General features: G+C 41.0%; 1 protein-coding gene across 1 annotated transcript; it reads right to left on the reverse strand.

Moving 5' to 3' along the window:
- Positions 1-2,934: 2,934 nt before the first annotated feature.
- On the reverse strand, positions 2,935-12,127 carry LOC137290961 (opine dehydrogenase-like). The gene is made up of 2 exons (XM_067822191.1): positions 12,030-12,127; positions 2,935-4,243 (listed from the first exon to the last, which is right to left on the reverse strand). The coding sequence occupies exon 2, from the start codon at positions 4,224-4,226 to the stop codon at positions 3,021-3,023; it is 1,206 nt and encodes a 401-aa protein (XP_067678292.1). The 5' UTR covers positions 4,227-4,243; positions 12,030-12,127; the 3' UTR covers positions 2,935-3,020.
- Between the last annotated feature and the right edge of the window lie 1,270 nt (positions 12,128-13,397).

Genomic DNA, 13,397 nt, shown 5'->3' on the forward strand with positions numbered 1-13,397 from the left:
ATATTCATATACCAGGGTAGCTTGAATCGAATTGATGCTTGATGCTTACAAGCAGCTGTGATATTGTGGGAGTAACCCAGTATTGCTAACTGCGACCTTCAACATTAACTGACTCAGAGAGAGAGAGAGAGAGAGAGAGAGAGAGGAGAGAGAGAGAGAGAGAGAGAGAGAGAGAGAGAGAGAGAGAGAGAGAGAGAGAGAGAGATCCCTAAATGAGAAAGAGGTTGAGTGAGAAAGAAAGTGAGGGACAGAGCGGTAGAGGTAGAGGTAGATGCAGACAGGGGAGAGAGAATGCTAAAGCCTTAAATGAGCGACAGAGAGAGAGAGCGAGAGGTCCGCTTTTCCGTTTCCAATGAGTGAAAGAGAGAGAGGTAGAGAGAGAGGTCTACCGTCCGCTTTTCCATTTCCAAACAAAGAAAATCTAGACCTGCTTCACTTAAAGAAATAGAATCAGAGGCCAATGCCGTAAAAAATTAGTTAAGTATCAATTTCAATGAGACGTATGGCGTGTCTACATGTACATAGTACCCACTGTGCGCCGGTCTTGGAGACATATGGCGTGTCTACATGTACATAGTACCCACTGTGCGCCGGTCTTGGAGACATATGGCGTGTCTACATGTACATAGTACCCACTGTGCGCCGGTCTTGGAGACGTCCCAGGATCATGTGCTGCTAACTCATTGCTCGAATCCTGAGATAGTGGAAAACACCTCTCGGTATCAAACACTTGAAGGTCTGGTCCATGTTCGATTACTGACATGCAGGCACGTATTATTGTTTGAGTGTGGTGAGTGAGTGTTGGTTTACGCCGCTTCTAACAACAGTCCAGCAATAGTCCGACGGGGACACTAGTATCTGGCTTCACAAATACCCATGTGGAGAATCAATCGCTGGTTTTCGGTGGGTGGAGCGAACGCCACTGAATATGACAATAAACAGACATTACAGGTGTAACTGTAATAGTATTTCATATCAAAACAAAATATATGTTAAAGAAAACTTTTATTGATAAAAATAGACATACAACAAATAACACAAATGTGCAACGTCAACAGATGGAGAGCAGAAGGAAAGTGGACGTGGGTTGGATTATCGACCTTCAAATAAATAAATAAATAAATTAATAAATAAATAAATAAATAAATAAATAAATAAATAAATAAATAAATAAATAAATAAATAAATAAATAAATAAATAAATATTAGTTTCTGCGGTAAACTTTGTAAAAATGTGAAAAGGTTACAAATCTTGTAATTAAACCTATTTCCAAATAATGCAATGGTTTTCTTTTACTAACAAAAAAATACTTCATATCAACTTTTTGACCAAAATCATTATCTCGACAAAATACGTCATTCTTAACAAGTTTTCTGTCACTTGAAATAGGGCTCCCTTGCCATGAGACCGGTTAGGCATAGGGGTATATTTGTGGATTATGTTGCAAATGAGACTGTGTTAATTCCACTATAAGATATTTTGAATTTCATAACAATATGTTCACAAAAATAACGTTACTTTATGCAATGTACTGGCCATGTATATCGTCTGAAGCGTCTGTAAAAGTAACAGTGCAATTGATTACTACGGAAGATCTGGTCATGTGTGACACTAATGCTCAGCAACTAAGGTCCAGATCTACGTCATTCCTCAGGTAATACCTATGATGGTAGATGAAAAAAGGAGTGACAACTTTTGATTTCCTAAATTAACTGAATATGAATATGCAGACGTGGTTTCTTTTGTTTGCAAGATATACATGTACTGAACTTTTATACTGAAAACTTTCTATCAACTATTACCACTACACACTGCACGCATGTTTAATCCAGAAAAAAGCTAAAGTACCTAGCAGAATCTACACAAGAACGATAGACGTTTCAACAATATGGTCAATGTTATTACGAACGCTGAGCAATAATGAGTAAACGCACAAAGTTGATGCTGAACATTCCCCGGCTATACAAAAATCAGCATGTTATAGAAGTCATGCGGAACTCCCGTGGTCGCTGAACCGTATCACGACTCAACCTTTGCCCTGCTGCCATAACTGGCATCAATGGTGCCATTTACAAACATTAACAATAGATTCATTAGTCATCTGCGTTACTCTTGAACTATAGCAATACATCATGTGAGGATACGACTCGTCGCTGGAATTGATTATCATTGTTTCATCTGCAACGATAGGTTTTCATGAAATATCAAGAGTAGTTATTTCTGCCGCTTGGTGGGATTTTGCAATGAAGTCTGAATGATTATTCAGAATTTTTGTTAATTCCTTTTCACCTTTGAATAAATACTAACACATTATTTAAATACAGATATATATTTGACCAGAAAATACAATTTGCCTCAATATCTTGAAAATATTAACAACAAGAATAGAACTCTTCTGTCTTTCCTCTTTGACGAAGATAATTCAGTTATAGAAACCAATATCTTTCCAGTAAAAATGCCAGACTGTGAATGTTTCCCCATTCAGCAAAGGTAGAATCCGGTCTCCTTTATCTTGGCATACTGACCTTATGACTGATTTCATATGAATTTAAAGCACAGTGAGCAAGCATGTCATACTCAAGCAAACTTCTTAAATATATAAGACGTCAAGAATGGTTTCTGTCAAGTGTCCCCATGCGAGAATGATAAAAATGTATTGTTTCCAAAAAGTTTATAATGCCACGGGTCGTAGCCCTTATATACAGCTGATATCATTTTGAAGATCGTTGATGTGCATAGTGGTACGTATCATTTTAAATATATTTGTATTTTGCAAAAAATATATATGTCCATTTACAACTTTTGAGCAAACCTCGGTTGAATCGGTATGATTTCCAAATATAACCATAATCATATTTTAATCATAATTAATAATCATTATCAGGAATTGTGATAAAATTTATAGCACTTCTATATAGAATGAAAACTGGTCATATACGCATCTCAAAATATTTTCGGAACAAGCATGCATTCAACCAAACAGCCTCACATTCTCAATAACTGGTAAATGATTTGTGTTTTACACAATATTCAGAAGGTCGTCTATGGTCTCGAACCCGAACCTTTGAGGACACCTTGTTTCCCCGATGTCTTTCCCCTTCATGTTTCTCCTAACCAGATACTCCTTTCCCATCTTTTCCTGGCACCATTCCAAAACCTTGTCGTGCAGAACAGTTTTCACCCCGGCTAAAAGGCCAATACCCTTTGAGATCGCCAGTCCTCTTGGCACGTCTTCTGTTAGATATCTGGAGGTAAAATCAGGAACAAATTTCCCGTCCTCTGTTTTGGTCATTGGATGATAAACACCTTCATATGCAGAATTCGTTTTCATCAAACTTAGGAGGTTGGTTGAATCCTCAACATTATCCATGTACTCTTCCATGAAGAGGTCGTAAAGGGGAATAACCCAGGAGAGTTCAATGTTCGGATTCTTTTTGGTGATGGCTTGGGCTATCTCGACGCATTCCTCACTGATGCCTGTAAGGAACTTGGCGTCCTGTTCTGTGATTCCCTGATAGAACAAAGGTTTTGAGTCCAGAGGTGTGCCATCCCAGTCCCTCCATTTCCCGAACATAATGGCTGGGTTGACGACGGTGTTCGTGGCTAGCAGCGGTTCCAGGTAGTTGCTATACCTCTCAAGTGCTGGCACCTCTCCTAGAACATGCTGTAGAACCCCAAATGGATCATAAGGCAGCTTGCTTTTACCCCTTACCATAGTTCCACGAACAATTTCATTAATCCCTAGAATTGCAACATTTCTCCCAAACTCTCGTATCCGGGAAGCGTAGGGCATAGATTCAAAACTAATAACAGCACATCTCTTGGCTTTGGTCTTGAGTGTGCCAAAACATAGGAACTCAAAGCCAGCGTGGCCTGGGAATCCAACGATGGTTGTATCATTTTCCAGATGAGGTGCTATGGCCTGGAGGTATTCCTCTTGTTCCCCTGGCGACACGGTCAAGACGACAAAGTTGGCACCTTTCACAGCTCTGGCTGGATCCTTCGTGACAATTTTCGGTTTGGATTTGACGATTCTTGGTTCATCATCACCTTCGTTGATTGAAAGATTCAAGTCCCCTCCCTTCAGAGCGTCACTAAACTTCTCGGCTTCATCTTCGAGAAGGGAGAGCACTCTTGATTCTATATTCTCGCGTGAAGCTGCGAGACCTGCTATCACGTGGGCTGGACTTCCGGCTCCACAGACGGTTATCGTGATCTTAGTCATGGCTTACAGGAATGCGTCTGTAACACAACGGAGATTCTTTTATGAAATATCCATTATATGATGCAATATATTTACCCTCAGTAATGAATTTTATAAAACCAGATTTTTTATTCGCTATTTCATTCTGGTCAACATGTAACCTTGAGGGTACAGTGGCCATTCCATAAACTCTATCTGTGAAAACGCAAATATACCTACTCTTGATAATACCTGGTGAAATTTCTCTGGTATTTTGGCAACAGTTCAAACAACATTACGTTATCATACGATAGCACGTGTGACATGGCATTAACCCAAAACTTGCACGTTGGCTTCTCCGCATGCATTCGGTGTTTACTCCAGGTTTTCTACAGTTACATACACAACTCCAGAAAAGATGCATCAATGATGTCTTAAGAAATCAAACCAGTAAGCCATTCTACAAACATTTGTTAGAGGTTAGTAGTACGAATGAGACAGCCAAGCACATACTCACGTGTCCATAGCATGCGGTCTTGTCGCTCTTCGTCGTGGAAATGTTATCCATCCAGTCTGACATTGTGTTCTCAGAAGGAAACACGCTGCATGCCATGCATGTTTGTATTTATTGACGTGACGTCAACATATTAGTATTTATAGATACGGAAAGCGTGCACTGACCATTAAACATAAAGACCGAAAGACTTTGAGACTACGTTTGGCTTTAGGCAGTTTTCAAAAGGTCTTCAGTTACATCACGACCTTTCAGATGAAGGGATAAATCCCCCAGAGTGGTAGAGAAATCCTCAAGCATCTGTGGTGCTGACAGATTAAAAACATCACAGGTACTCAAACCGTCGATCACTGAATCCTAAAACAACGACTGAACGCAATCCTTCACAGTGAAGTTCCGTGTCTGGGGGTCATTTGGCCATTGTTTTGTCGTACTGTTCTTATACTGGCTTGTATAACAAGCATATCAAGTTTTTCCTTTTCACCCGTGAAGATCCGGGGTAGGATACTGCACCACCCCCGTTGATTAATATGCAGAGAAATGTTAGCAATCATTTAGAAAGAACGCACTCAAGAAAAAAAAAGTCGTATAGGTTGAGTGTTCTTGTGGGTAGGGTGCTTCTGCTATCTAGACAACCTTTTCCTTAAGTAGACCAATGAAGGTCCGGGGTAGAACCCACGCTTGCTATAAAAGGTGACTATGCTTGTCGTAAGAGGCGACTAATGGGACCGGGTTGTCAGGCTCAGGCTTGCTGACTTGGTTGACGCATGCCATCGGTTCCCCATTGCAGATCGATGCTCATGCTGTTGATCACTGGATAGTCTGGTACAGGCTCGACCCCGCCATACAGCTGAAATATTGCTGAGTGCGATGTAAAACTAAACTCATCCACTCCTTGTCATTTTCTGTGTTTTGCAAGTGAGGACATTCATTACAATCTTTTCTGTAAGCGTCAGTGCTTTTTTCACCTCGAAAACTCTAGATTCGACTGCTAAAAAAATCACCAGGGATGAAAAACAAGCTAGCTGAAATATGTCCAAGCGAGTGAATTTTAGCACCGACAGAGGATGAGCAAATCACATCAAACTTTCACTTTCTTCCAGTCAGAGAAGCGACATGTCCCGGGATGATCGCGGGTTTCAGATGGATATCTGGTCATTTCCTTAACCACATTTTTTTCTTTAATCTATTTAACCTCGATATTACCGAATCCCCGTTATTTTCATAAGTGCCAAATATAACTCTTTTATAAGCCTAATAATGGGATAGTATGTGTCCTGAGATAAAGCATGTGATCAAGAGAGCATAAATTCGCCTCAAGGAGTGATTTGCAACTCAATTAATATCTAAAACACGGTATTCGTCTCTCTCAATAATAGGGAAGCGAGTTTCATGCATGTCAGCTTGACCGCAGTACCGAGACTGTAATCAGCACCCTCTTATTTCTGTTCTGGGTTATAAAGATCCTTCTCCCCGTGTATCTGTTTCCTGCAGTGCTCGTGCAGCTTTCGTATTGGTATACTGGAGATCGCGTTCAAGGTTTCGGATGATGGAAGTAACGGCCCAGAGACACAGAGACCGATGTAAGTGTGCCGACTTTCAGTCGATTCATTCCACCAATATACGGTACAACAATCGATTAACCGAGACATCATTGTCGCCTGGTGCAGCGATGTGCGATGACATTGATTGAGGTATCTTGAAGGTGATAACAAGTGCGTTGGCTGTCATTGTAACTGTCCAGCATGGAATTAAACACGTCTGTGTAGGGATACGTAGATATGGGCTCTCTTGTGATTCCCTGAGTGTTTGGCGACGACCACCCAGATCAATGACATTTAGGTTGTCTTCCGTTAAAATCATCGGGAGATGTTTATACCGGGACATCTGTGGGAGTATTACAGGAGAATCACTTCCAAGTGCTGACAATTTGATAAATACAAAGAGTAACGCGGACATTCTGAGACAGCTGAAATCGTTGACGTGCTAGGACTAACTGCTTGTTTCAGGAGTGATTAAAGACCTTATGATTGACGTAGATAGAGACTACCAGTAGCGGAGTTGCATGCGTGAATCAGCATTCGATAGACCGACCATAATTTCCCACGAATCTGCAGTACAATCAGACGTATTTATGAGAGGGTCGGAGATATCAGAGACAGTCACTTTAAAGAGTCCAATATGCCCTCTCTATACATGAAAGGGAGTGTGTGTGAGTGTGTGAGTGTGTGAGTGTGTGAGTGTGTGAGTTTGTGTGTGTGCGTGCGCGCGCGCGCGTGTGTGTGTTTTCGGTGAGCGAGTGAGTACTGTTTTACACCGTTTTAGCAATATTCCTGCAATATCACGACGGGGGAACCCTGAAATGGGTTTATCACATTCGGGGAATCGAACCCGATTCTTCAGCGTGAGGAACCAGCGCTTTAGCCAATAGGCTACCCCAACGTCCCTTAGCGTCTTTGATCATTATTGCATAGATGACCTTCAAATATGACAAGTTAACTATGTCTGACCTTATTGAAATTTACATGACAGTAAATGTCTTTTTCCAGATAAACAAGAAACTGAATGCCCGTGCTATCGTATCAGTAAAGGTAGGGAGGACAGGGTGGGGCAGCGGGTACATTACACATGTTTCTCTATGTTACCATAGATGTCATTTACCAATAACTAGTCGACGTCAGGAATCGGATCAGCAAAACATATACACAATCTCTCTTCCCCGCAGAGGGCAAGTTGAAACTAGATCTGACAGCTGATCTCAGAGACGCCAACCTGGTAATGATCAATATCCAGGCTTTGGTGAGCTGAAGCAATCATGGAACAAAACTAAAACAACGATCTGCTTTTCTTTTGAACAAACCCTTGTCTTGACTGCCGCTTAAATCTAACAGAAACTAAAGGAAATTCTGACTAGAGTTGATTCCATGGAATGGATAATATATTTGAGTTTTGGTGATATTTAGGTATCTTACACGATATGTGTGTAATAATAAATAAAACATTTTGAAATGTGAATGGGTTACGAGTGAAACCTGAGCCCATAAAAATCCATTTTTGACGTTCGAGAAAATTACGGTCTGATGTCCAAACTGACAAAACAAATGATACCGAATTCGTTCTCGCCTCTTTATTGGATTATATCGACGACAGCAGGGGCTGGAATTCCCAAACGTCACATGCCATATCTGTATTACTTTGTTTCCATTATCAGGCGGACAATATATTACTAGGAGTAACATTAAGTTGCAATAACTGTAACTCAACACGCATAACCATTGGTCAATAGGGTGAGCATCGCTGCTGTCGGGTTGGGTTCTAGAGACCGTTTTCTATGCCTATTCTCCGACAACGGTGTGGTTAGGTCGTAATATTTGGGGTCTAAGGCTAAACACAATTTACAATAATTCTCTAAAAGGAATATATGTTAGATTCGCTTTTCTCAAATTGTCTAAATATGTGATAGAGAACGGTCAGAAAATATTTGTATGCAATCTGAAACGAAAGAATTATTTTTTATTTCTTGATCTATTTGGCATATATTTTTGCTACAAAGGACTGAACCATAGGTGTGAGTGAGAGCGGAGAGCGCTTAGTTTTAAATGTTAAAGCACTATCGCAGCGGTGGAAGACAGAAATGGGCTTCACACACTGTGACGAATCGAATCGGGGTCTTCGGCGTGACGAGCGAACGCTTTAACCACTGGGCCACCCCATCACCCCGAAGTATGAGAGAACCACTATGCTTTAGAACAATTGGCGCATGTAGCTTAAGTCTGCATCTTTTGTGCCCATCCAAATGTTTCACTTGTCTCTGGACTAAAGGACATGTGACCGCACTATTCCGATAGGTGAGTAGTCCAGGCAATGTTTGAAATTAAACATTATCAACACTAACGCGTAGCTAATCAAATGACATGGATACAAATCTACATTCATTATCTACTAAGATGAAAGTCAGCAGTGACAACCTCTTCTTCGCACTCTTTACCTAGATAATGACTTCATTGATTTGGCCAAGCGATCAGGCAGCACCGACGTCCCACTGAAACAACTGCTTGTAACATTCGAGGACTGTAATGTAATGTGTAGAGTTTTATGGTAAACATACAGGAGGCAGCACTAAATCTGACGCATGGGTAGCAAAAAGTATGTCCGATGCAGCTTCCTATCTGTAACTATGTTCCCGTCTATTTTTAGTTGCACAATTTATTTGTCTTTGCATGTGACTGTGACGGATGCCGCCAATGAGAGAAGGATACGCCCACCTATTCGTGAACACGTGATTCAATTATGATATGACTGTTCATAAATACATGCTCATCATACATGTGGACACGTAAAATAGACTCTGATTTTACCAGAGATTTCAGCAATATGGATACAATTTGTCATTTACATTTGGTTTTTAAATTTTGAATCAAACCAAACATAGTTTAGCAATTGTTACTAAATTGTGAAAAACTGACAAAACATTTTAACAAGTACTTCCTTTGGCAACATGATCGTGGACAAGTGCTGGGGATAATCAAGTTGGTTAATGCACAGAGGTAACATTACTTCTGATGGTAAACGGTAAGCACCACCAGTGAAAGCATGCATGCCAGCCAACAGTAAGTCCGGTGTATTTATGTCGCTTTCAGAAACATTCCAGTAACCTCCCACATATAGGTACTAAACATAGCATCTATATGGGGGAATCGACACTAAACTTTGAGAGGACGAGTATGGTTTTCTCCACCTGTTCACAACATGTTAGACCAGCAATGGTCCTATCACATTGAACTCAGGTGGGGAATCAAACCCGGGTCAACATGATGACGAGCGAAGCTTTAACCACCAGACTACCCCACTTCCCTACTTTGTTTTTAACTCTTTTAACCACTAGGTTCCATCTATCAGCCCTTGCACAGTGGTTTACCTCAAGGCTAGTTTGTTAGATATCGCCCCCGAGAGGTATTCTATCTGCGTAACTGCTGCCGTATGTGACGGAAAACTTCCTTGTTAGTAGTACACCGGTGCTTCTCGGCAGTAGAATCTGCTTGACACATAACACTCAGCGTGATGTCTGGCACCACATGTGAGCGGCTGCTTGCGGTGCATCAGCTCTTGTTACCCCGGCGACGCAGCTTATGCAGATGGTTCACCAGCTACAGCTACACACCTATTATGAGGAGTTATGTACCTGACTATACATCAACACGATAATCAGATCACACACACTTCAGCTCCACAGCAGGTGTGTGTGTGTGTGTGTGTGTGTGTGTGTGTGTGTGTGTGTGTGTGTGTGTGTGTGTGTGTGTGTGTGTGTGTGTGTGTGTGTGTGTGTACTACAGTGTACGGAGAGTTCTTACTTAATCAACGGTCACTATACTATAACTTTCGTAAATTAATCTCATTTCAGTTATTAAATGCAACATTCAGTATATTTTTCTATCAAAACCTATAATCTACACATTGATGTCAAGAAAATGCAGTTATCAAAACCAGACTTAAATGTGTCAGTGATTAAAAATGAGCCCTGCCTTGATAATAGTGAGTATGGTTTTGTGTCACATATAGCATTATTCCAACAATATCACCGAAATACACATATGGGCTTCACACACTGAACCATGTGGGGAATCGAACCCGGGTTTCCGCGCAACGAGCTGACGCTTTACCACTAGGCTACATAACCATCCCCGTTGATTTATAAGTAGATACATTTTATTGATCCTTTTCAAAGAATGAACTCAAGAAAAAGGTTGTATAGGTTAGGTGTTCCTGTTGGTAGAGTGCTTCTAGACATCGTTTTCCTTAAATAGACCCGTGAAGGTCCGGGGTAGAATAGGCCTTCCACAATCCATGCTTGCTATAAAGGGTGGCAATGCTTGTCGTAAGAGTCGACTAACGTGATCGGGCTCGCTCACTTGGTTAACAAATGTCATCGGTTCCCAACTGCGCAGATCGATCCTCATGTTGTTGATCACTGGATTATCTGGTCTAGACTCGATTATTCAGAGACCCCCATCATGTAGCGGGAATATTGCTGAGTGCGCCTTAAAACTAATTTCAGTCACTCATTTTATTATATAAACTAAACATACCAGGTCTCGGCACAGTGCATCCAGTGCTATTACAGAATTCGGTTATGGTCGTCTCAAATAAGTTTTCAGTGACCTTACTATATTACTAACAATTTCCACTATTCATGTTTGGTTAGAAACTCCTTCCAGTTGCGTGTGCCTACTCATCCCAGTTGCACGACAATGGAACGCGGATATATTGGGGTTGTTGTAACTGTATCCTGGGTTCCCCTTTTGCTACAAAAAGACAAGGAGCAGAGGGGTGAAGGTAACATAACGCTGTAGGCAGCGCATGGACTGAGCACATTCGCTGTGCATACCTCGCTAACATATCAATATAATAAATATTTGGGACAATATACAGTTAATAGTAAGATTAAGCGGAATAGCAATTACTTGGATGAGTAACTACTATAGATAATCAATTTATGAATGTCACTAATGGCGGTAGTCCGAACATAGCATGCAAGGGGCACATGCGTGGCATAGTCGTGAGTTAGCATCAGTTGTCTCGATGAGCGTATTAACGGAACAAATCCAATAGCACTGGATTGGTAACGTTCAATCATCGGTCAAGGCCACATCCTCAGACGCACGCGCATACAGAGAGGGCTGCATCCTCGTGTGCTTAAACAAATGGTTCATGTGGATCAGGAAGAAACGAGAGACAGACCGTGATAACAATATGGACACAGTGATTTGGTAGTGATTCCCCAGAACAAGGAACATGTATGGAACATGCATTAGGCACATGTTAAAAAGCGCGTCAAGCACTCGCGAAGAACACGTGCCGCTCTGTTACATAACATCTGTACTGTGATATCTCCATGCAGACAATATTGTTGCTACTTAAGGCCGTTAGACAGCTTTAAGTCATTTAGTGTTTGCCAATCTGGTCCAATTCCAGTACTTAAATACGACCAAAATCAACATACGAACCACTTAGGGATTTGCAATTCGATATTCAGGTTCAAACACCCGCATCGCAGGTGTCGAAATCGCAGACCTGTTACAAGGTGTGTCTTGCATTTCAATCTATATGTCTGCATTATCAGTAGTATTTGTAAAATATACATTCTCCATTTTCTTAAATGCGTTCTAGAAACTAAAGGTACAGCGCAGATGGGGCTAAAAATAGCCAAGTTGTGAAACTCTAAACCCGCTGAAATCAGGAACCGATTGCACATACTTAGAACATAAGATTAGTAAAATGACTATAACATACTCCAAACCCATGCCAAAGATCCTTACAGAAAACTGACATACCTCCAAATGTCCACAGCTGAACCTGGTCCTAACGAAGATAGCTGGTAACACGGCAAAGCGGAAGCAACGAGCAGCAGACGACACCTTCCAGGCGCATTGACCTCTTATGGGAAACACAAGCACTCGGCGGAGGAATACAGTTCAGTGGGGGATGAGGCAGACTTGTCTGTTTCAATGAAAACGTGGGCTGGCAATGAGTGTACCCTGACCGTGTACACTATGTCGAGAATGTTGGCGCTGCACCGAGCCGGCGCTGTAACGACATCATCCTCGTAACGCAAGGGTTACGTCACTATGGACATCAGGCAATGGACGCAAGGTCTAGTTAATTATACAGAGGTAGAATTTCATGGTCACTGTCATGAAACGTTGTTGCACTTTTGAAATGTAAAGTGTGTCACGTGATACTGTCTAATCTACTCCTCTCTCTTACTTCCTTTAGATTAACGCCACGTCTCTGACTGTATACCAACAATCCTTTCTAGATTGAAAAGGAGCCCAAGTTAGATTTAGAACCAGAGGAATCCTAGACTTTAGCATTTCCGAAAGGGATTCACAGATAAAAACTTAATGTTCTCTCTCTCTCTCTCTCTCTCTCTCTCTGTGTATACACACACACACACACACACACACACACACACACACACACACACACACACACACACACACACACACACATATATATATATATATATATATATATATATATATATATATATATATATATATATATATATATATATATATATATATATAACCGAATATCAAGGAAATATATAACCAAAAATATATTGCAACAATCACCATTGTGATATCTTCTGTTGTGATGTTAAGTTGTTATTTTTATTAATCATAAAATCAAATCGGCCAGTCATATTTGTTTTTCAATTAGTCGGGTGTATGGGGGATTAGTAGAACTTATATAGGTATTAGACTTAATCAGTTGTTGGACTTGCTCTGGTTCTTTTGAAAACAACACCTGCGTTTTCGAGAACATTACGGCTTCCTGTGTCACGTAGGCGTCGTGACCAGTCCGTACAAAACCGGGCTTGGTGTCACTCATGAAAGTAGATGATATATCGCAAGCGAAACAAAATACGAGTTCAGCAGATGGTGTGGAACTAGAAGAGCCTAATCGATCCCTCTGTCGCTGTGTAATTATACACAGTCGAGGTCGATCTTCTGCGGGTGCCTCTCATCTGTAAGCTCACCCCAATACGAAACTATAGTCTAGATGTAACGTATACTCCACATATAACATCGTGCATGTTGTAAAAATATAATAAAATAGCAGAATTGAGGCATCACTTCATTCCAGGTGTTGAAAAGATGATGAGAATGCGTCGCTCGAGATGAGAAGAGAACTGA

Source organism: Haliotis asinina, chromosome 7, assembly GCF_037392515.1.
Source record: "Haliotis asinina isolate JCU_RB_2024 chromosome 7, JCU_Hal_asi_v2, whole genome shotgun sequence".
Lineage (NCBI taxonomy): Eukaryota > Metazoa > Mollusca > Gastropoda > Lepetellida > Haliotidae > Haliotis > Haliotis asinina.

Excerpts from the sequence above, each read along its gene's own strand:
- LOC137290961 (XM_067822191.1), bottom strand. The coding sequence starts at position 4,226 with ATGACTAAGATCACGATAACCGTCTGTGGAGCCGGAAGTCCAGCCCAC.